This window comes from Polypterus senegalus, chromosome 16 (genome assembly GCF_016835505.1).
Source record: "Polypterus senegalus isolate Bchr_013 chromosome 16, ASM1683550v1, whole genome shotgun sequence".
Classification (NCBI taxonomy): domain Eukaryota; kingdom Metazoa; phylum Chordata; class Cladistia; order Polypteriformes; family Polypteridae; genus Polypterus; species Polypterus senegalus.
In genome coordinates, this window is record NC_053169.1 from 26,304,503 (window position 1) to 26,327,391 (window position 22,889).

Genomic DNA, 22,889 nt, shown 5'->3' on the forward strand with positions numbered 1-22,889 from the left:
TGCTTCACTTTTTTTCGACACCTGGTTGAGATAATTTGCTTTTCTTCCTTAGTCGTTTTCTATTACTATAATGTAAATGGCCAGCTCATTTTCATAATAAACTAAATGAATGCAATATAGTACAGGTAAAATTCCATTACAATGAATATCTTTACAACAAAATTTTCATTACAATAAAATATTTTATAGGTCCCTGGTAGTTCGTTGTAATGGAATTTTACCTGTTTTTAGAAAGAAATAACGCCAAGAGCATACAGGGTACTAAAATGCTCCAGGATCAATACACTTCTGGATGAAATTTGTAAGAAAAGGAAACGTAAAATAAAAAATAGACTGAAATAATAATGTGACAGAATGAGAGCAGGAAATAGTCTCATTAAAGGACACATTCACAAATGGATGAAGTTTGGCGCAAACATACAGCCCACCGAACCTGGGATTAAGCTGCAGCAGGTAAGTGTTTGGTCCAGCACATGATTTGCTTTGGTTTGATCCCGGCATGGCAGTCTTCTCAAATTAGTAATATTATAGAAAAAAACCATGAGGTCTGCAATGTCTTAAGTTAGCCTGACACAGATGTGCTATCCCAAATGATCACAAGTATATCCATCTCCCACTTCCATTTAACCAAGGAGGCCAGTCAGTAGTGAGATACCCATCTAGCCAATGTCAAATAAATGTCCACTTTATTTTACATCAGATAGGCCTGATGTTATGCCATATAACAATATAAGAAATTGATCATTACCGATTGGTGACATGGTGACATAATGGGTATCACTGCCTTATAAATGCACCTGAATGTAGAAAGTCCAAACTGTGGTGAATCTGTATTGTGACCTACAGTAACTTGCACAATGAAGACAAAAGAACACTCCAGTCAACTCCATCAAAAGGTGACTGGACAGCACAAGTTCAGGGGATTAAAACTAGGAAATGTCCAAGTCACTGAATATCCCTTAGAGTAAAGTTAAAACAATCATGAAGAAATGGAAAGAGTATGGCACAACTGCAAATCTACTTAGAGAAGGCCATCCACAAAAACAGAGATTGTGCAAGAAGAAGACCTATAAGAACTGTGAAGGAGTTACAGGCCACGGTGACTGAGACTGGAGAGACTGTGCAGATAACAACTGTTGCCCAGATGCTTTACCAGTCACAGCTTTATGGGAGACTTTCAAAGAGAAAGCCGCTTTTGTACAGAAGTCGGCTGGAAGAAGGTCCTATGGCCTTACAACACCAAAATTGAGCTTTCTGGCTCTCAGTCTAAATACGATGTTTGAACACTGTTGATTATCAAAAACACACCATCTCCACCATGAAGCATAGTGGTGGCAGCATCATACTGTGGGGATGTTTTTCTGAAGAAGACCCTGGGAGGTTTGTGGAGGTAAAATGAATGCAGGAAAATACGAGGAAAACCTGATGCAGCCTACAAGAAATCTGCTCCTTAGGAGAACATTTTATTTCCAGCAAGACTACAAGCCCCTGCATAAAACTAAGAATAGCTTAAAGATAATAATGTTATTGTCCTGCAGTGGCCAGGTTGGAGTCCAGATCTTAATCCAATTGAGAATTTGTGGATGGACATGGAAAATGCTTTTCACTTACAATCTCCATGTATCCTGACAAACTTTGAGCATCTTTGCAAAGAGGAATGAGGAAAGAGTGCAGTGTCCAGATGTGCAAAGCTGATAGAGCCTATGGACACAGAGTCAAGGCTGTCATGGCTGCCAAAAGGGTGTCTACTTAATGCTGACTTGAAGGGGTGAGTACTTATGTGATAAATGATATTTGTATTTTACATTTGGAAATCGTTTAGGCCACTTTAAAGAGATCTGCTTTAACGTTGACATTAAAGAATCTTTTTTCTGTTGATGAATGTCAAAGACGTGATTCAAGGTTGAATAATAGTAAAACATGGGGTGAATATTTTTATAGGCACTACTGTGTATATATATATATATATATATCAGAAACCTGATAGTGAGAAGTATCGAATGTCACCTCTGTGACTTCAAAAACAAAGTTCTACGTGAAGAACAAAGAAACTGGGATGATGCTTTATAAAAGTAAACAATTAAGACCCAAAATTGAAGGCCCAGGGCAGAAGAGGGTGCACACATTAACAATGTCCAAAATCGCTCATCCTGCTGTAATGCCCACCACATGTTAATATTTGGTGACCTTCTCCATTTTACTTTTTGTTATGGGCAGGCCAGACGTCTTTAATTTCTAGGCACCTGTCACTCAAATATAACACCTAACTCTCGGTGTGACTTATATGATAGCAGACCGTGACTGACATTCGCTCTTCATTCCCTTTACCGTTCCAGGCGCATCTCCAGCTTGGTACGTGGAGTGGTGAATGATCGCGACTGGCCATCATCCTTCCTAGCAGGTGGCAGCTCCCCTGCCGCGGTCCTTCTAGGTGGTGGCACAGCGACGTGATGTCGTCTGTTTCTCTCTTCTTCCTTTCAGTTAAAATTCATAAACAGCGTGTCCTGCCATAATGAAGTAATAATTTTCTGTCATGCGCAAATAAATAGACATCCCCGTCGATTCCTTCCTCTTTCTTTCTCGTTCATCGATGATCTGTATCGCTCCCTCTTTCACGCTGTAGGCGATGCTGCGCCTCTGTAAATTCGCCGAGCCTTTTCTCCCAGGGCTCTATAGACACTGACGTTTTTGTCGGCTCCTTTTTTTCAGTAGCAGCAAAACAAATCGGCAGCAGTCCCCTTCTCCCTCCGCCTTTTTCTCCCCCTCCCTCTCCCTCTCCGTCGAACTCTATCGACGCTCTGTACTCGACTCACCCCGGCTCTACAATGCGAGACACACGGCAGAAGAGAGCCGCAGGTCCGTGCCCCGTTCCACCGCACCCCGCCCCCGATGACTACTTGATAAAGTGAGTCCGCTTCGGGGTCTCGCCTTTTGCAAAGGATGAAGTTTCCTGGATCCCTCTCCGATTTTCCCTTACGGATAACGGCGCTCGTATCGCGGTGCCCAAGACACTCTGTACGGAATACAAACTTTGAGAGAAGATGGGCGTTGAACAGGAACGGGACACCGAGCCGGTGCCAGGGCTGAATGGGTGGAGGCGCACAAGCATCAGATGGTCACAGGAGGATACTAGGATTCCTGGCACCTTGCGATCTAGAATGCCTTTTGTGATAAGTCGGCTTCGCGCTCCGGTCTTTAGAGCTGGTAACCCACTCCAGTGTTGATTCACTTGTCAAGCAGAGAGTTTCTGATTTGTCCCTAGGATTTTTGACTGTTTTTGGTAACTGGTCGATAGCATCATGAAGTCGTTGTTCTACAGTCGCTTTTTCATCCTCCTTCCTTGGGTTTTGATTGTGATCATAATGATAGATATAGATACTAAGAGGACCTCGGGCAGGGTACCCACGCACCCTTACTTCTCCAGGCTAAGTCATGGCCACCGACTGGACGGGACACTTCAAAGGGGAACCAGCAATCACTCTTCGCTGCCCACTGTTTATGCCATCACCCCCACTTACGGCCGGGCAGTACAAAAAGCAGAGCTCACACGTTTGGCTAACACCTTTCGCCAGGTACCCGGCTTCCATTGGATTGTGGTGGAGGATTCCAACATTCGCACGGAACTTGTGTCCCGGTTTTTGGCTCATTCAGGGGTCCCATACACTCACCTGCATGTGTTGACCCCAAGACGGTACAAGCGGACGGGTCTTCCTCGAGCCACCGAGCAGAGGAACGCGGGGCTCGCTTGGCTGCGTGGGCACCGCGGGGTTCAGCACTCAGGGGTCGTCTTCTTTGCAGATGATGATAACACGTACAGCCTGGAGCTCTTTGAAGAGGTAGCTAACTGTAATGCAATGTGCATTTGTGTTCACTTTCTTTTGTATCTGTGACCACTGCACCCTTCATGAGATTTCTGTGTTTTGGACGGTGAGACCCACTGTGATTAATTCAGGTTGATATTCGGCACTCGTTATGACCGCACCGTTAAGTGTCATCGTTACCCCGCAAAGGTTAGCAGTTGGTTGTTATTGAACTTTTTTCCCCCGACCGTTGTGTGTAATTAAAACATACGTTCCCTCGATTGCAAGTCGTGCGCATTCTTACGGTTTTCAGCATATTTACAGGTTGATAATAATATTAAGTAAATAAAGAATAATGTATTTTTGCCATTCCCAATTACATAAGTAGTATAAGCTCAACGATGAAAAAGATTTACTCTTCCCTTCTTGGTGCTCACTGCTACTCCGAGAGAGTATTGGCTCGATATTAAGATTAGAGACACCTCAGAGCAGAGATAGGAGACCTAAAAATACTCGCGAGCTTCAGCTCCATTCGCGGGGAAATCGATAAAAGTCAATCACTGTTTGTGCAAATAGTAATTCGACTCATTCGTGTTTTACTTTGCTTTTCTGACACCTTCCAAACATCTTAAGCCATCAACGCCGAGGTGATTTCCGTTATTGCACCTACACCTACAGCGGTATGTAAATCAAGCAGTGAACATAGGTAATATAACTTGTGCAATTCTATTAGTATCAGTCCATTTTCCGAACCTATTTTTTTAAACATATGTAATGCTCGAGACTATCCAGGCAGCATCCAGCGGGTTGTGGGACACAACACCGCGCCCACTCACACTGCCAACACGCCTATCTTTGGGATAAAAAACCTGAATACTCCAACGCCTGGAGCCGTTGCCCCTTCTACGTAGGTAAGACTGGCACTGAACGGTATTGCGTGAAGTTCGGTTCCATATGTGGATTGCAAGTTCTCCCCGTGCGACACATCGTTTTTCATCACAGGTGATTGTCGTTGCAAAACTGGCCACGGTGTTAATGCGTATGTTCTGGGGGTCCAGCTTTGTAGTCCGCGGGCTTCAATTTTACAGGAACCGAGCTTGAAAATGCATTAATATATCATGAGAATACTACTCCTAATATTTATTGTTACTTTAATTTATCATAGTCTTCTGTGGTTCTAATGCGCGAGTGGTCGATTTTTTATTTTATTTTTTTGTAATTAGATTTTAAAGACTCGCATTTTCTCGAGCCAGTTGTGCTGAATTCGCCAGCCTTACTAAACAAAAACATTCCACCAGGTTGAGACTGGAGAGATGTCATTAACGGTAAAAGCGACTTTGACTTCCTTTTGGCGGGTTGACGTGCCTGCTAGTTCCTTCTGGAAAAGACAGCCGACAAAATAAGAAACGAGAGAGACGCGGATCAGAGTGAAAGACAGGCGGGCAGAGCGCTCGGCTCAGGAGAACGGCGCCGGGCACGAGAGGAGTTGACAGGCCTTTCAAGGTAAAGACGGCGAGAGACAGACGAGGGCGGCACAGCGATCACCGTCCACGTGCATTATTTGCGCTGTAGCTCTTAGGACTGTCTTTCTTTCTTTGTTTATATAGCACATCGCAGGAGTACATTACACTCGTACCTCCACTGTAATATTATATGTAAATCGACCTGTCTGTTCCCTGTACCCCTCTAGATATCCCCCTGGTTATCTTTAGCCAATCTCTAAAATCCAATGTTCTGTTTTTAGTTATGCAGGAGCAATCTACAGAAGTAGATAAATATTATAGTATGGCAGACAACAACCCCTTGTCAAATACACACCAGAATGACTAAACAGAGCGCCAGCCGTATAATGTTAAAATATCACCCCCACCCCCTCGCGTGCACGCGCGTCCCTCAAGCTGAAAGGTATTATTTTATCTTTCTTAAGGCTAATGTGTAAATGCTATTGATTGATTCTGCCATAATATTTGGAAAGATCATATTAATTTACATTTTGCATGTTACAGCAGTCAGCGTTAGGCAGTATTAATCGACTGTAAAATTGCGGCTCTTAGGTTATGTGGTTTCTCGTTGAACCATTGCTGCCCAAGAACCATTTAATTCAGGGAAGGCTTCTTTACACATAAAACTGGTTTCTTTGGGCTTTGAAAGAGTTTTTAGTATATGTGGAAATATCAGATTTTTTAAAATTTACAGTAGACTACCAACCAGGATACCAGCAAGTCAGGAAAACTTGAAATGAGCCTGGTGTTACTGTACTGGTATTGCACAAATTTGCTATAATTTATTCATGCTTATTTATGGAACCTGTTAAGGGATCTAAATAAATGGAAGTTCTTTCTCGAACCTTCATTTGGCTGATTCTTTTGGGAACCAAAAATGAGTCCATCCCCCCCCCTATGATATCACCCTGAAGAACCACTCTGACACCTTTACGATGGTAACTGTAACGGGGTTTTAGGCTGGTGATAATAATCCCATCCCATCTTAACTCCAGATTCGAAGGTCTGAATGCTTGACGAAACAATTAATTTAGTGAAGGTTCAAGTTAGTGACATGTAGATTATGCCCTAGAAATGTCATGATTGTAGCTGCCACACAGACAATTAGCGGTTTGGGCGATTAAAGCAATATTGACAATCATGCCTGCCGACATTACCGTCCCCGCCTTTTAAATATCTATATAAACCATTTACATGTTTTCCACTTCGTTTTGTCCATCTCGTTATGGTGTAACTAGAATTAATTTGGGGGGTTTCGGCAGGGGTGATGTCCACATTACCAAAACCACCCTCCCCCCATCTAATGTATTTCACAGCTACAATTATGACATCTCTAGGGCGTTATCTACAAGTTAGAAGGTGACAGTGATTCTGATCTTCCAGTCTGGAGCTGGGGAGGAGGGGTGGATTATTTCGGATGGGGTGATATGAAAGTCCTAAAATTCGGTTAATATTGCCTAACGCTGAATGTTGGAACACGCCAAATAAAAATAAATGTGATCGTACGATCCAATATGCTCTCCTAATATTATGACAGAATCAGTCAATAGGACTTAATTTATTAACCATAAGAAATTTAAAATAATACATTTTGGCGAAGTGAGAGATAATGGTTGGAATTAGGCCACAACAACCGTTTTACATAAAGTTTATGTCTACACCGAAAAATCGTATAAGCCCAAATGAAAAACAATCTAGAATGATTTGATTTAACGCAGTTGCGAATAAAGCGTCTCCTTTCACCGTAAAACACATCAACAGGCACTGCAGGTCCCGACTACTAAACTTGACGTATTAAAAGAAAAGATCGCACGAAGCAACAGGGAGTGTGAGGAAGCGACTGATCTTTAGTTTACATCAGTTTTCACGGTGACACACGATGCAAAAAGAAAATAATTTGATCATATATAGCGCCTTATGCAATTCTCGGCAGTAAATTGTGACGTAAACAGTCATTTACGAAACAGCGACGGCCCCTCAATTTAGACGTGCTGTCATCTGGATTAAAGACAGGCTGTTGCTTACCCACAAGTCGATCCTTTTTTTACGTGTATTATTCTCATTGTTGCGGTTAAGATTTTGTAATTGAATTAGCCTCGTCGAACTGAACTGATATGCCCGGGGGGTGGGGTGGTGGCGTATGGTGGTCTTGCAGCCATGACATATCGCGACGCACGTAACCCCTGAAGTTTCAGGCTAGAATGTCAATTTCGACTCGTTAACACTTCAGTGGTCTTCACGAGATCTCACGTTAGCACAGATTTTTGCCTCAAGTGATGCTCATGTCTAGAAAGCTAAAGGCAGGTAATAAAAGAAGACACTTGCTGCACCGAATGTTCCCTCCTTCAGTTAAACGATAGCCGATTTCTTTATTGCATTCACCTGTTTATTTACCTGCCTATTAATTTACAGTGCATGTCGATGGATTTATCTTTAGGTGCCAAATTGGTAAACAAGTGTTTTACAGCACACACTGAGCGATTGACAAGTAGAGCAGCGGCTACAAAAATGTAAATAAGCGAACAACAAAGAGCGATGTGAGCCCCTCCTGGGGATCGCGCTCATCTCGTCGTCTCTGAGATGCGATGCAGCCTTTTTAATTCGGAGAAGCCGTCCTCCCGTCGGCAGTAGCGCGTTTGGCGAGGCGGCGGCACTGGCTGCCTGCTTAACGCGTCTTAATTGTGTTCCATTGTCTCCGGCAGTACCAAATATCGCTTGCAGCTTCGGGGTTCCCGCTGGGAATGCAGAGCTCTATAGCGACCGTGACGGCCTTTTAGCGACTCTTTACTCGCTTAGACGCCTCTGATTAGCTCCATTGTCCGTATGCTGCACTTCTTTACGGATGTGACTTGCGGACGAGCACAAGTCTGCACCAGCGGCCCTTCACCGCAAGACATTAAAAGCCAATCCGCAGTAATTTACCGAATCAATTGAAAAGCAATTTGGAAATTATAGTGCACGATGTGCTGCAAAGATTAAAAGACGTAATGCAGATTTCCAGGACACAACATTAACCCCAAAGTCCTCGAAGTGGATCGCGGTTATGTATTTCAATCTGTCACATTTTTGATGTTCATAGGTCACTAGAGACTGAAAGCTGCACAGTTTTGTAGCATTACTGTAAAAAATTACAGTCCGCTTACATTGACTTGTATGACAGGTAAGTTAAATGAAGCTACATAATAATATTAAGTCTTTACAGTGAATTAATTTGTCCATTGCCAGTGTATATATGGAAGCATTGTTTTCAGATGTTCAGGTTATTAATTTGACACTTTTGCTGTGATTATTAGAATAGACAGAGATGCTACTAAAATCCGATCAAATTTTATTTGTCAGATACAACTATACACAGAACAATATGTAGTGAAATGTTCAGCTGCTGAACTCAAAGATTGTGTATTAAAAGTATAGACACAATAAATACTAAATACTCTGTGCTATGGATATCAATATGTACTGTACAATGATGGCATTATGTAAATATTATAAAAATATATAATAAGTCAATTATTATAGGAGAAGTAGCAATAGGGTATAATGTACGTATATAGCTGTAGGCACTGTCGTTTAGGATGTGGATGGACTGTAGACAGACGCGCCTCCTCAGTCTCTCTGAAGTGGTCTTCAGGCAGCAGTACCATTTCCCTGAACGCCGCACAGAGGAGAGGCCATTGTTGGGATGGCTGGTATCTTTGATCGTATTTTTTTGCCCTGTTGTGACATTGCTTGGTTTTAGATATCCAGGAGGTTACAGAGTACACACCTAGGGATGTGTTCTGCTGGCAGCACCACTCTCTGCAGAGCCTTGTGGTCCTGTCGTCTGCTGTTTCCAAACCAGGCCATAACATTTCCAGACACCCTTGATGGTGGATGTGTGGAAGTTGTTTACTGATTTGGAGTGCAGCTTGAAATCCCTGAGGTGTTTTTGCCAATGGCGTCAGTGTGCTTAGACCATGATGAGGACACCGAGGTATCTGAAACTGTCCACCCTCTCCACCCAAGGGGGCAGTAGTGCCTCTGCTGTTTTCTCCTGAGGTTCACAATCGGCTCCTTTTGCCTTGCTGATATTCAGAAAAAAAAAACAGTTGTCCTGTTTATTGTTTTTAGAGATCATACCTATGAGAACTGACTTGATAATAATGTCAGAGTCATGTGCAGCCAAGCAGTCATACTGTATGTGTAGAGGGAGTACAGCCAAAGACTCAGAACACAGCCCTGTGGAGCCCCCGTGTTGAGCCTCGAGTGAGGGATGATGAAGAGTGACCCAATTGCCACCCACTCATACCACCAGGGGTCTGTCCATCAGCTGCACAGTGAAGTATTCAGAAGTAGATCCCAAAGCTTGATGATGAGCTTGAAGGGGCTTATTATGTTAAATATGTTGCCATCCAATATGCAAGTGTTAACCTGCTGCCATCGCAGACTCAGATTCTTTTTTTTTACTAAAATTGACTTCGAGAAAAATGCACCAAGCAAGTCAGTTAAATTTGCAGACGACAATAAGTTTTGTGTATCAGCCGAGAGCCTCAAGCCATCGAAATCACTAGAGATTTACTGGAATGGAATTCTTATTTTGGCAGACAGGTTCCTAACAAAGCTTCATATAAATAAATGCAAAGTCTTACAAAGCAGATGCCACATTTCGTGATTTCTAGTCGGGGAGGATGTCAAACTTGACAACTACAGTTCCTGATCTTGTTACTGGAACATGTCAGATTACACAACTAAGAAATTGTGAGGTGTGTAGAATTAGATGACGGCATGATGACTTTCTAGTATAGTTTCTCATTTGCAAGGTTATCACGAGATTCTTCTGTCTGTTAGCCAATACAATTCTACTGAGCGGGATCCAGCATGGGGGCTTTATAGGTCTCTGCCGTCTCTCTTTTCCATTCTGTTGTGATTATGTAAAACACACAACATCACACTGATGACGAGTCTCTCTTCTGTCTGTCTTGCGTTCGATATCATTCATAGCTGCGTAGCCTCAGGTACTCTGCATAGCTGCAGGTGAACGCTCATTGATTGTCCGTTCTCAGACGTCTTTGGGTATGTTGGACTACACGCCAGGTGATCATGTGAGCCTACCGTGACTGCCCCGACTCGATAAGATTATACAAGTGAAGTGTGTGACTGAAAAGCGGTGGGAAAGTCATGTAATGTGATATACAGTAGGTTTAAGCTAACTTATTTAGTGTTACCAGATACAGTTTAGGCTGTTGTGCCACCATTGCCCACTCTCAACAGGCTCATACGTTGGCCTCCTCGCCAATAATCCAAACTTGTAACCTGCCAGTTATTACTGTAACAGTGCATATCACGTGCAGTACGGGATGTTTCAAACAACTACAAAATGTTACGTAAAGAGACAGCAGATTTTTTTTTTTGGTTTAGCTGTGACATAGAAAAACAAGAATGTAATCATTTATCTAAAAATCACATGTAAAATAACTATTCTTTATATTAATTACAAATCTTCTACCTTTGTTATGTTTGCGTAGTGCTCATCTTGATTTTCACTTCGCAACAATCAACCGAAGCAGTCCTGTAAGGTCTATAGTGGACTCCATTTCTGTAAGTCTTCTCATTGATGTTCTGGATCAGAATTTCATCAGAACCTGAACCACGACCGGCAGTTTTGAAAGCTTTCAAGGTGTGTCAGTCAGTCAGTCATTCACCAATCCTAACTACACGGTCACAGGGGTCCGCTGGAGCCAATCCCAGCCAGCACAGGGTGAAAGGCAGGAACAAATCCAGGGCAGGGCGCTAGCCCACCGCAGGGCACACATACACACCAAGCACACGCTAGGGACAATGTAGGACCACCAATGCACCTAATCTGCTTGTCTTTGGACTGTGGGAGGAAACCAGAGTACCCGGAGGAAACCCACGCAGACACGGGGAGAACATGCAAACTCCACACAGGGAGTCCCAGGAAGCGAACCCGGGTCTCCTAACTGCGAGGCAGCAGCGATTTCAAGGTGTGTATTTTTATAAACCTCATTATCATTACTGAAGATTCTCTTCTATCAGCACATGAAAACACAACAACTTATGTGAAATGTTGGGATTCTTTGTTCATTTTGTCTTTTTCACTTTTAGGCATAATTTTATAACCGTGTTTTTTGTGTTTGTTAAGAATGACTTCAGAATGCTTTGAAATTAGTTCAGTATTTGTTTTTTTGTTTGGTGCCTCCTGACTCACCGGTATGAGAAACCCCCCGGACAGTGTACAGTATATCCTTTGACTCGTGTTTGATGTTTAGTTATTCAAGATGTCAAGCTTGTTTGGGTTCTCCCCTATTACTGTCCCTCTAGACCAGGGGTGTCGAACTCCAGTCCTGGAGGGCCGCAATGGCTGCAGGTTTTCATTCCAACCACCTTCTTAATTAGTGACCAGTTTTTGATGCTGATTAAATTTTTAAGCCTTAGCTTTACTTAGCTTGACTTGGGCCCCTTAGTTGTTTTTTCCTTAATTAGCAGTCGGACAGTAATGAGACATAAAACAAGCAGGACATGACCAGCTCACCTGTACCCATCAAACAAAATCTAAAAATAAAAATGAAGGTCTCAGTAAGGTTGATCCCTCAGGTTACCAAAACATTTGAGGAGTTCTTAGAAAAAAAACAGAATATCAACAGTTTTGGAAATGTCTGCTGCGGCTAAAAGAGAGCAGCAACAAGCCATGGAATTGAATAACGGGTTTAATTAACAGCAAGAATCAACTTCTCATTAAGGAACTGGTTGGAGTTTGAAGCCCCAATTTAGCTGGTCATCTGTTGGCTCATTTCATGTCTCATTTCTGTTTGGCTGTCCTTTAATGAAGAAAAGAATCAACTCAGAAGACTTAAATCCTTAAAAACAGGGCTATTAAAATAGAGGGAAAAGAAGTTAATTAGCAGTGAAAGCTGGACACGGATTAGGAAAAGGGTGAGAAAGAAAACCTGCAGCCACTGCGGCCCTCCAGGCCTGGAGTTTGACACACGTGCTCTAGACCCTTAAAACCCTCATTTTTAGGCCCTTTTTAGAACACATTTTGCTCAGGAAATCCCCAAGAGAAAGAGTAAAAAAAAAATATATAGTTGGTATCTTCAGTAAAAATAATCAGATGGCTTTGAAGTTGTGCGTGAAATGTCCACCAACCCCAGGGGTGGTCAAAGTTACTCCTTTTCACAAAACTTCAAAAAATGTGAATCAGTAATGTAGGCATGTGGAGTGTCACAATTATAATCAGTTTATTAATGGTGGTCCTAGCCCACCTAAAAGGGTATTATATATTATTATTATAATATTATATATATTATACATGAAGGGTATTGTTTTAGACCACTTCAAGGTCATGTCATTTCATTTTTGATCCTGCATTAGGGATCTAACCCTCTGTGGTCCGCTATCACAGTGTTTCCCAAACTCGGTCCTGGAGACCCCCTGTGGCTGCAGGTTTTTGTTCCAACCAGATTCCTAATCAGTGACAACACCTGATAGCACTGAGCTCATTTAATTAGCTGGGATTGTTTTTCTTTTATTCTACATTCAGAAAAGCCCAGCAGCATGATTGTTACATTTATAAGACATTTAGAAATATTTCTGCTTTTGCTATTGATTTAACTGCGTAACTTTCTTTTGTTGATTTCATTATATTTTGTCCTTTCTCTGTGCAGTTTTTCCCCTTTGTTGTATCTAATTAATGACAATTAAAATAAACAGAGCAGACACGCTGGCAAACAACACAGAATAATCAAAGGCTGCAACTACTTTAGAGTCAGACCCACCAATTAGTTAATAATGGATTAATTAAACAATTAGAACACCTAGAAAAGTAGAATGAAAATCAAGATGAAAATATTGTAAAAAAAAATACATTATTCCCATATAACTGCTTGGCACATTTTAATGTATATACAGTGTATTTTTTTTTTTTGCCAAACGTAGTTTTCTAATTTAGACCCAGGTTTGCTTCCCGGGACCTCGCTGCGTGGAGTTTGCATGTTCTCCCCGTGTCTGCGTGGGTTTCCTCCTGGTGCTCCAGTTTCCTCCCACAGTCCAAATGCATGCAGGTTCGGTGCATTGGCAGTCCTAAATTGTCCCTAGTGTGTGCTTGGTGTGTGGGTGTGTGTGCCCTGCAGTGGGCTGGCGCCCTGCCCGAGGTTTGTTTCCTGCCTTGCACCCTGTGTTTGCTGGGATTGGCTCCAGCAGACCCCCGTGACCCTTGTGTTAGGATATAGCGGGATGGATAATGGATGGATAGTTTTCTAATTCCTATATTGTTCCCAAAACACAGAACTTGGGAAATAACACATCACTTAATTAGCCCAGGAGTCCAATTAAAAACAGAAGCTGGTTGGAACAAAAGCCTGCACCACAGTGGAGGGCCACGGGACTGAGGATGGGAAACGCTGCTCTATCAGAGGGTGAAAATGACAAATTTCTCTTAAGATCAAGAATATTTTGACTTTAAAAATGTAAATTGAAGCACACTTTATAAGACTTCAAATGTTTGATGCAACTATTCTTGTTTACAATGCACTTCTTTCTCATGAAGTAAATCATTGCATTACTTTTGAACACCATGAATTAGTGCAGTTTATGCTAATTCAGACTTTTTGCCCTTATAACACATAAATTGCTTAAGACTGACGCAAAAGAAGTTATTTCCTGCAACGTTTTTGTCGTTTACATATCATATTTGTGCTTTACCGTTAAGTTAAATGTCAGAAATTTTTTCTAATATTTTTTATGTCTTAAGTGTAATACACAACTTGGCCACCTTCATTTTCATACCTCTTAAAAAAATAATAATAATAATAAACCTTAATTTCTCAAATGAAAAAAACTCAGCCTGCAAAAACTGGTGACCGGGTGATCTAACAGGTCAGCAAGGTACTGGTAGCTCCAGTAAACTCCATCTGCAGATCTCCAGAGCTCCACTCGACTGAGGAGGTTGTCACTGTTAACGCCTGGTTAAACTAAGCTTAAGATTTTGGGCTCTCTGACTCAAGTCGAGCAAACCAGGTGACAAAAATCTGCAATCTGATTGGCTGTCCAGCAGAGCTACTGTACTGAATCATAGAGCTGCGGAGGTCTGTGATCTCAATAGTTCACCACATCGATTAAATAAAAAATGAATCAGCAAATGAGAAGAGTGAATAAAGATACTTTCATGACTTTTATTGGCTCATGCACTTTCTAATTTAGGAGGATTTGAGACTAAAAGTTCCTTGACAGAGTTAATATTTAATAATGACAGCAGGAAGAGTAAAAAAAAGAAAGGAAAGCAAGTAGAAAATAAGAGTAGACTGAGACATGCGTGTCATGAATCAAACCAAGACAGTTCTGGAGTCGCTAATGTTTTTTTTTTTTTGGGGGGGGCTCAGAGAGTCGAGGCTGGGGGCTGTCAAGAGGCAGGGGCTGTTAAAGCCCATTGCGGCACTTCCTGTGTGATTTTGGGCTATACAAAAATAAACTGTATTGTATTGTATTGTATTGTAATGAGTCATAAAGGGTCTTAGTGAACATTGTCTACACACATGAGGGCAGTTTGTAGAATCGATTTAAAAACGTACCTGTATAAGGAGAGTGTTGTAGAAATTAGCTTGGGCAGCTACATTACCATTAGTGGGGGGAGTTTTGGGGTCTCTGTCTCTCTATCTCTCTGCTGCTTACTTCCAAAGCTCCTGCACCTCATTTGAGGGGCTCCTAAGCTGCTGACCTTCAGAGGACTCTTCAGACCCTGACCTCCTCACACAACACCTACAAACTGAGTGAGCTTCCCACTACTCAGCTTTACATCCTGGACTTTTCCGCTCCTGCACAACAAGTCTTCACTTTACTGTGCCTTTGTTTATTTGCTCCATTACCATCTACACCCGGTGCTCACTGGATTAGGAAGGTCCTCGCACTCCCATCAAACGGCTGTCATGGTTCCATTATCTTGTAAATGTCTTCAGATTATTATTAATTATCATTTGGTAGACGCCTTTATCCAAAGCGACTTACAGCAACAACAACAGCAACATTTATTTCTGTAGCACATTTTCATACAAATAATGCAGCTCAAAGTGCTTTACATGATGAAGAAAGAGAAAAATGACAAAATAAATAAGAATTAAAATAAGGAAACACTAATTGACATAGAATAAAAGTAAGGTCTGATGGCCAGGGAGGACAGAAAAAACAAACAAAACAAAAAAAATTTCAGACGACTGGAGAGAAAAACAAAATCTACAGGGGGTCCAAGGCTACGAGACCACCCAGCCCCCTCTAGTCATTCTACCTAACATAAATGACCTCAATCAGTCCTCATTGTATTCAGGGTTCTAATGGAAGAACTTGATGATGAGGGTCATGTGGACTTCTGGCCTTTAATCCATCAATGTCGGATTGTAGCACTTGAGATACGACTGATTCCACCTCTTTTGTTTCTTCCATTTGGAGCGCAGGCAGATGAAGTGACTTGCCTGTGGTCACACAGTGTTAGTAGTAGGACTTGAAGCCACAACCTCAGGGTTTGAACTCCAAAGCCTTCACCACTACACCACGCCGCCTGCCACATGCATTGTAAATATTAGGATATTCATGAGCTGTGAAGAAAGATTAACGGAGATCAAGAAGTTGAATCGTTTCATCCTAAGCAAACAGAGTAGAAAGAGAGTGGACGGGCGTATTTAAAATTACCCAGAAACCAATTAAGATAAAAAAACAATTCAAATAAGGTCTTCAACAAGAGTGTGATGGCCCAGGCTGAAATTGATAACTACTATGTTTTGTAAATGTTAGAAAGCAGATACAGTAAGTATTAGAGGCTCATGGGACACATCACTCCTGGCGCTTCCTTGAGCAGTGTAGCCGGCGCTGGCAGCCTTGGCTCGATGTTACGATATTTTGAACACAGCAGGTGAATAGAAGTTGATAAACCCAGCTGTACTAAATATCCGAGTCTTGTCCACATTTTCTTGCACTTTCACGTGATTCTGAATTTTAAAAGAATGCTAACTACGGGTGTCAGCCTGGTATCTTAGCAGGTTAATAAAAATGTGAAATTCTGGAAGTGGAAACAATCAATTGATTTCTTCAGCTAATTGTACTGCGCCGTTGATAGATTGTTTCCAAGCTGCCAACTGAAACCAAACATGAAACAAACCAAGCAACAAAACAGATTGAACTATTTCATCAACTAGTGTTATTACTGCTTTGCTGACAGATAAACGCAAAATAAAGGCTTTTCTTTAAAATGTGAATATTATTTTAGGCGTAGTCCTCTCGCCGCGGCCAGCAGCACATTGACTGTGGGTCCACGTGTTTTCCTTGAAGCTGCCGGGACATGCCCTGGCCCTCTAAAATCCAAAACATGGACTTAATGGGACTGGAAGTGGATGGTTCTTCAAACGCCTGTCTTAATGCCATTAATGAAAAATAAATTTAAAGTGTTTGTTAGCCACCTGCAATTGCACTGCTGCCTTCTAACAAGTAGACCAGGGTTTGTGTCCCAGGTCCTCTTTGTGTGGAGTTTGTATGTTCTCCCCATGTCACGTTCGGTGGGTTTGGTGATGGATGCTAAATTGGCCTTTGTGTTTGTTCACCTTGTGATGGACTGGCACCTTATCCAGGAATTGCTCCAGCATTGCACCCCCTGTGCTTACTGAGATAACCTCCACCTTCCCACAGCCTTGCTCAGCATAAAGTGGGCTTGAAAATTGAAAGAATGAATGTTCCACTAATAATTATTTCAGATACATTTTAGATAGCTACCAGCTAGTATGCCAAGGCTTTTATTATTTTGCATAGTTTGCACAAGCTCCCCAAGTTCACACAGGATTCCCCCACCAGCTGAAGTTGTCTTTTCACAGCCCCAAGTCATACTGTGCTAACAATTGCACATGGCTGAACTTGCTTGCTCTGCTACTTCTACACCTTCCACACATCTTTGTCAAACTAAACAAGCAGTTGTCTAACAATTGGAGAGATTCATGGCCCTTTCTATCATGCTGTGGTTGTATTTTTTGTTAGAAAGTTGAACCGGCTGGATGTAATTATACCCAGACATTACAATTTGGGAGGAGTATAGACTACTAGCAAGTCACACAGAGACAGAGGTCTGTTATGGTGGAGTAGGTAGGATTATCTCAGGAGAATGTGTTTGTCGGGTGTTTGTTTAACATACAGATTGCCTTTAATTTTGAATTTTCTGCCACAGTTGGTCCAAATTTTTCACTCGTATTAACCACTTTAATAGAATCAACCATACAGCAACCTGTCCTGGGCTGATTCCTGCCCAATACTGCTGGGTTAGGCCCCTAACTCTATGACTCCAAATTAGTCTATGCAGGATTAAATTATTAAATATAGGATATTTTAAAAGAGGCGGCACGGTGGCGCAGTGGGTAGTGCTGCTGCCTCGCAGTTAGGAGACCTGGGTTTGCTTCCCGGGTCCTCCCTGCATGGAGTTTGCTTGTTCTCCCCGTGTCTGCGTGGGTTTCTTCCGGTTTCCTCCCACAGTCCAAAGACATGCAGGTCAGGTGCATTGGCGATCCTAAATTATGCTTGGTGTGTGTGTGTGTGTGTGTGCCCTGCAGTGAGCTGGCGCCCTGCCCAGGGTTTGTTTCCTGCCTTGTGCCCTGTGTTGGCTGGGATTGGCTCCAGCAGACCCCCGTGACCCTGTAGTTAGGATATAGCGGGTTGGATAATGGATGGATGGATATATCAAAAAAGCACATTAAATGTTATGTGGTAAATTATTATTTACCATAATTGTGAAGAAATAATTTGATAAATACCAAACTTATCCTTTATTATTGAATGGATGGAGACGAATTCAAGCAAACTGAAACCATCTTGTGGTATTAAAGATTTTTCACTTCAGGCATGAAGGTTTGTCTTAGTTTTACTGTGTCACACAACCTGCCTGAGCTCCAGTTTTTAAAAATATCCGAACTGTAGGCGTAAGTCACCTTGGTTATCGTCATCTGCCAAATATACAATAGGTACTGTACTGAGAACTATGGGGGTGGTGGTCTCTGAAAGCACACCATATAAATGGCTGTATCTGTCAGTCCTTCAAACTCTTTTGAAAATATTCTCCTCAAACGCTTTTTGTACTTTTATCGCATTTTGATTGTTTACATTATTGAAGATTGTTTATGCAAAATTCTTATTACACCCTTTCTTTGTTGATATCAGACAGTATAATCTAACCAGAACAAAAGGAGGAAGATATTTAATTTTGTTTGAGTCTGAACATTCACTCTGCAAAGGTGGGAAGTTTGCTTATCTTTTAGAAACCTGACCATGTGGCGAAATGGCAATAGCAGGTCACTTGTTTCGACAATTTATTTGGCAGGATATGGTACTGCTTTACTTGCCAACTGAGTAATTGAAGAAAAGTGTATTGCTTTAAAGTGATGATGTGCCATACAATACATTTTGAACATTAAATGCCAGAATAACAAGGATTGAGACAGTATACTGTAAATCTGAAGCCCTTAAAAACTGATTAGGTATTCATTCCAGCTTTGTTTGTAGCCATTCTGAATCAGAAAAGGCAGTCTTGAGAGGACACACCGACTGCAGCCGCCTTCCTCCTTCTGAGAAGTTCAAGTTCAATAAGATCAGTCGTCTCTAACTGCTATGCCAAAGCAAAAAGTGGGATCCATAGCTGACTTCCTTGTATTTTGACCCCAAGGTGCTCACCTTTATGCAGGTATAATCTGTGAAGTCAGAAGATCTACAGGTATTCACGTTGAGTCAATCACTTGGGCAGCGAGCACACACACACACCAAGGACAGCATTATGGAACACAAAGGAACATCAGCAACATTCATCTAATATATAAAGCAGAGTCGATGTATGTGTGTGTATGTTTGTTTGTCCGCCATACAAATCTGCACCGGGCGTCCGATCACCACCAAACTGGGCATGGGGCTCCTTTGTGACCAGGAGAAGGTCATGGGGTAAGTTTGGTTCGGGAAAATGTTTGTGGTGAACGGCAGGGCACCTTTTCACCAACACAATATTCGCCACACGTTCCCGTACTTAAGATGGCTGCACATTGCAACAGAACTTCACCGTGGCGCCATCTAGCCGCAGCTGTGGTCCCTGTGCATCGCTCTTTACCCATGTTTCTTTAAATTGCCAAGAGATGGCGGAAGTGTTCAAGTATGAGAAGGCCGACTGGTTTGATCAGGTGAAGGAGAACTGCCGTATGGATGTAAAACGTGAACAACCCAGTGAGCGTGACTGGCTCACACACCTGCGTTTCCGTGGGTCACACTCCCACACGCACTGATAGTTCCATATTTCATTCGCCAACGTCCGTTATATGGCAGCACGTCTGAACAGAGACTCGCCTTAAAAAGACATCATCCTTCTACTGCCATTTTCCACACACACAGCAACGGTTGTATGTCACTTCTCTCTGTAGTTACCATCTCCAACATCCGTTCAATGGTTCAACACAGGCGCTCCTTACTGTGTAATACCACTCGCCTTTGTGTCAAGACTCTCTATCCAAATATTATTGAAGCAACTATCATGACACGTTGCGCAAGATGTAAAGATGTTTTCACACCAAGAATACCGTGGATTCCGAATGATTTACCCTTTGATTTCAAACTGCTCCAATTTCCTGTTCGTTCAGCTTTTGCTATGTCAATTAATAAGGCTCAAGGGCAATCGCTACAAGTTGCAGGCATCAATTTTGAAAATCCATGCTTTTCACACAGACAACTCTACGTAGCATGTTCTAGAGTGAGCATTCCTCAGAATTTGTTCATTTTCTCACCACAAGGGAAAACAAAAAATATAGTGTATCCAAAGGCTCTGGAATGAGCAGTTATATTACCTATTACAATCAGAAAACTGTTTGTTCTATTTCTATATTCAGTTTCTTTCATTTCGGAAATTCACCAGTTATAGATTCTTAGGCAACGCCGGGTACTCCTGCTAGTTTATGATAAAGTACAAGTCTAATAAAATAGACAATGTTCAACTTTCCATTTAACATGCAGTCATTTTTCAAGGAGCTTGCAATTGCAGGCTATTAAACAGTATAAAGGATTTGATTGAAATGTAGGCTTGGGCCTGAGGCACTGGACAAAACACTTTATTTGTATCCACCCGTTTCCCAATGGACTATGATGTTCACGGGTAACGTTGTGATCTGAGAGTAGATAAAAAGTTTTTTTTGAAAGTCCTTAAAGTCCTGCGGTCTACCACACTACTTGGTCGCTTATTCCAAGTGTCAATGGTTCTCTGTGTGAAGAAAGACTTTGTAATGTTTGTGTGAAATTTACCCTCAACAAGTTTCCAACTGTGCCCAGTGTTCTTTATGAACTCATTTTAAAATAACAGTTTCGATCCACTGGACTAATTCCCTTCATAATTTTAAGCACTTCAATCAGGTCTCCTCTTAATCTTCTTTTACTTAAATTGAAAAAGCTCAGCTTTTTAAATCTTTCTTCATAATTCATTTCCTGTAGCCCTGGAATCAGCCTAGTCTCTCTTTTCTCATTTTATACATTGAAGACCCAAACTGCAGCCAGGACCCCAGATGAGACCTCACCAGTGTGTTATAAATCTTGAGCAGACCCTCCTGTGACTTGTACTCCACATATCAAGGCGCTATATAACCTCACATTCTGTTAGCCTGCTTAATGGCCTCTGAACACGGTCTGACAATTGACAGCGCTGAGTCCACTAAGACTCCTAAATCCTTCTCATCATTTGAATTTCAGACTTCCCATTATGTATTAAACCGAACATTTTTACTTCCTATGTGTAATAATTTACATTTAATGACATGTAGTACTACGGTGGCGCAGTGGGTATCGCTGCTACCTCGCAGTTAGGAGACACGGGTTTGCTTCCCGGGTCCTCCCTGCGTGGAGTTTGCATGTTCTCCCCGTGTCTGCGTAGGTTTTCTCCGGGTGCTCCAGTTTCCTCCCACAGTCCAAAGACATGCAGGTTAGGTGCATTGGCGATTCTGAATTGTCCCTAGTCTGTGCTTGCCTTCTGGTGGGCTGGCGCCCTGCCCGGGGTCTGTTCCCTGCCTTGCGCCCTCTGTTGGCTGGGATTTTCTCCAGCAGACCCCCGTGACCCTGTAGTTAGAATATAGCGGGTTGGATAATGGATGGATGGACATGTAGTACTTGGATGTTGTACCGTGTTAGCCATTATGAATGTAGTGAGAAGTCAAGCAACTCGGGCCCCTTCCTGTAATCATTTTGCTTGACTATTCACTACATTTAATGACATTAAATTTCAAGCTGTAAGGTCAGTTTCACATTATCAGAGTCACTTATGGCTTTGATCTTCAAGATGAATCTGCCATATAGAATTTAATGAGTAGCTTTTTTGTTTTAACTCTAATTAGACTGTGACATTTGATATCATAGACCTGGATAAAAAAAAGCAGAAGAAAGTTCTTCAGGGTTTGTCGGACACTAGTAGACGGCCATGTCACATTAGACATCTTTTCTTGCAATCATGGGTACTTTGGACTTTGCAAACAAAAGAAGGGCTTGGATGTCTGATGTCTTGTGTTTTACCTTCCATGCCAGAATATTAAAAAAAAAAAAAGATTTGGGTTGAGATTTGTGGCTGAACTCACCGTACCTGTTAAACCTTCACACAGCACCGGCTCCATCAGGTAGCACTCTGTCAGATGTCACAAAAAGCAGCGAGTACGGCTGGCTGGAAGGTTGGCACACATGCCTGATGAATGTCAGTTGTGTCAACTGAGGTGGTCCACTGAAGACATCAGCTACAGCAGTCAATGAGTCAGGCATACCCCATGACTAGAAGTTGTGTAGAATGACATCAGCTTAAGCTGACTATGACATGTGACGTCACTATCCCAGGAAAGAACCTGAATAAGAAAGCAGAAGAACATTCTAGTATTAGATAGTTAAACATCCTCTGGAAAACGCAGCAGCAAACCAAAAGTGCTGCAGCAGACTGGGCAGATTTTTACGAATGTAATTCATTGAAGAGGAGGCAAACAGCTGACAATTTAGAATTAAGGATTACATTGAAGTCCGATTGTCTTTTAAGACCACTTGGGCATCACCCTTAAACTCTATTTAAACTTCAAAGGCGCACAGTGAAATCGGTGAGTGTGTGTGACCATTTGTGCTGAGCAAGCAGAATGAAATCAATCACTGTGCCGATCGCGTAGATTTCAGCAAGTCACTCAGAGCTAACTGTGACCAGAATGCATTACAAGAAAGTCCTTGGATTGAGTTGTTCACCTAATGTGGCAGGATAAATAGGCATCACTTGCAGAAGCTAAACCGCTGATTTTTCAACACAACCAAACGATTCAAATACATCGAGTATACAGAGGGAGTCAGGAGCTACGGGCCCACATCGAAGAGCTGCATTTCAGATACTGTACAAGCATGGTGACTTGAGGCAGCGGCTACTGGCTATGAGCAGACCCCGACAAGCCCACCCTGCAGGTTTTTTAATGCTTCTATGAAAATATGAATACAGTGCAGTACCCCAGGCGGGTGTCAACTCTCCTGGGCCTCTCATCGAACCCGACCCCAGCCTCTGTTCTCATCTTAATGTTCCTACGCTGTGCTCCTC

The 22,889-nt window shown here is 42.2% G+C and overlaps 1 protein-coding gene across 1 annotated transcript in view; it reads left to right on the plus strand.

Annotated features, from left to right (window-relative positions):
- Nucleotides 1-2,510: 2,510 nt before the first annotated feature.
- The window catches only part of b3gat2 (beta-1,3-glucuronyltransferase 2 (glucuronosyltransferase S)), a 62,670-nt gene continuing 42,291 nt past the window's right edge, over nt 2,511-22,889 (plus strand). The window contains exon 1 of the mRNA XM_039738284.1: nt 2,511-3,836. Coding sequence (XP_039594218.1) covers nt 3,300-3,836 — 537 coding nt within the window. The 5' untranslated portion in view covers nt 2,511-3,299. The remainder of the gene's footprint in view (nt 3,837-22,889) is intronic.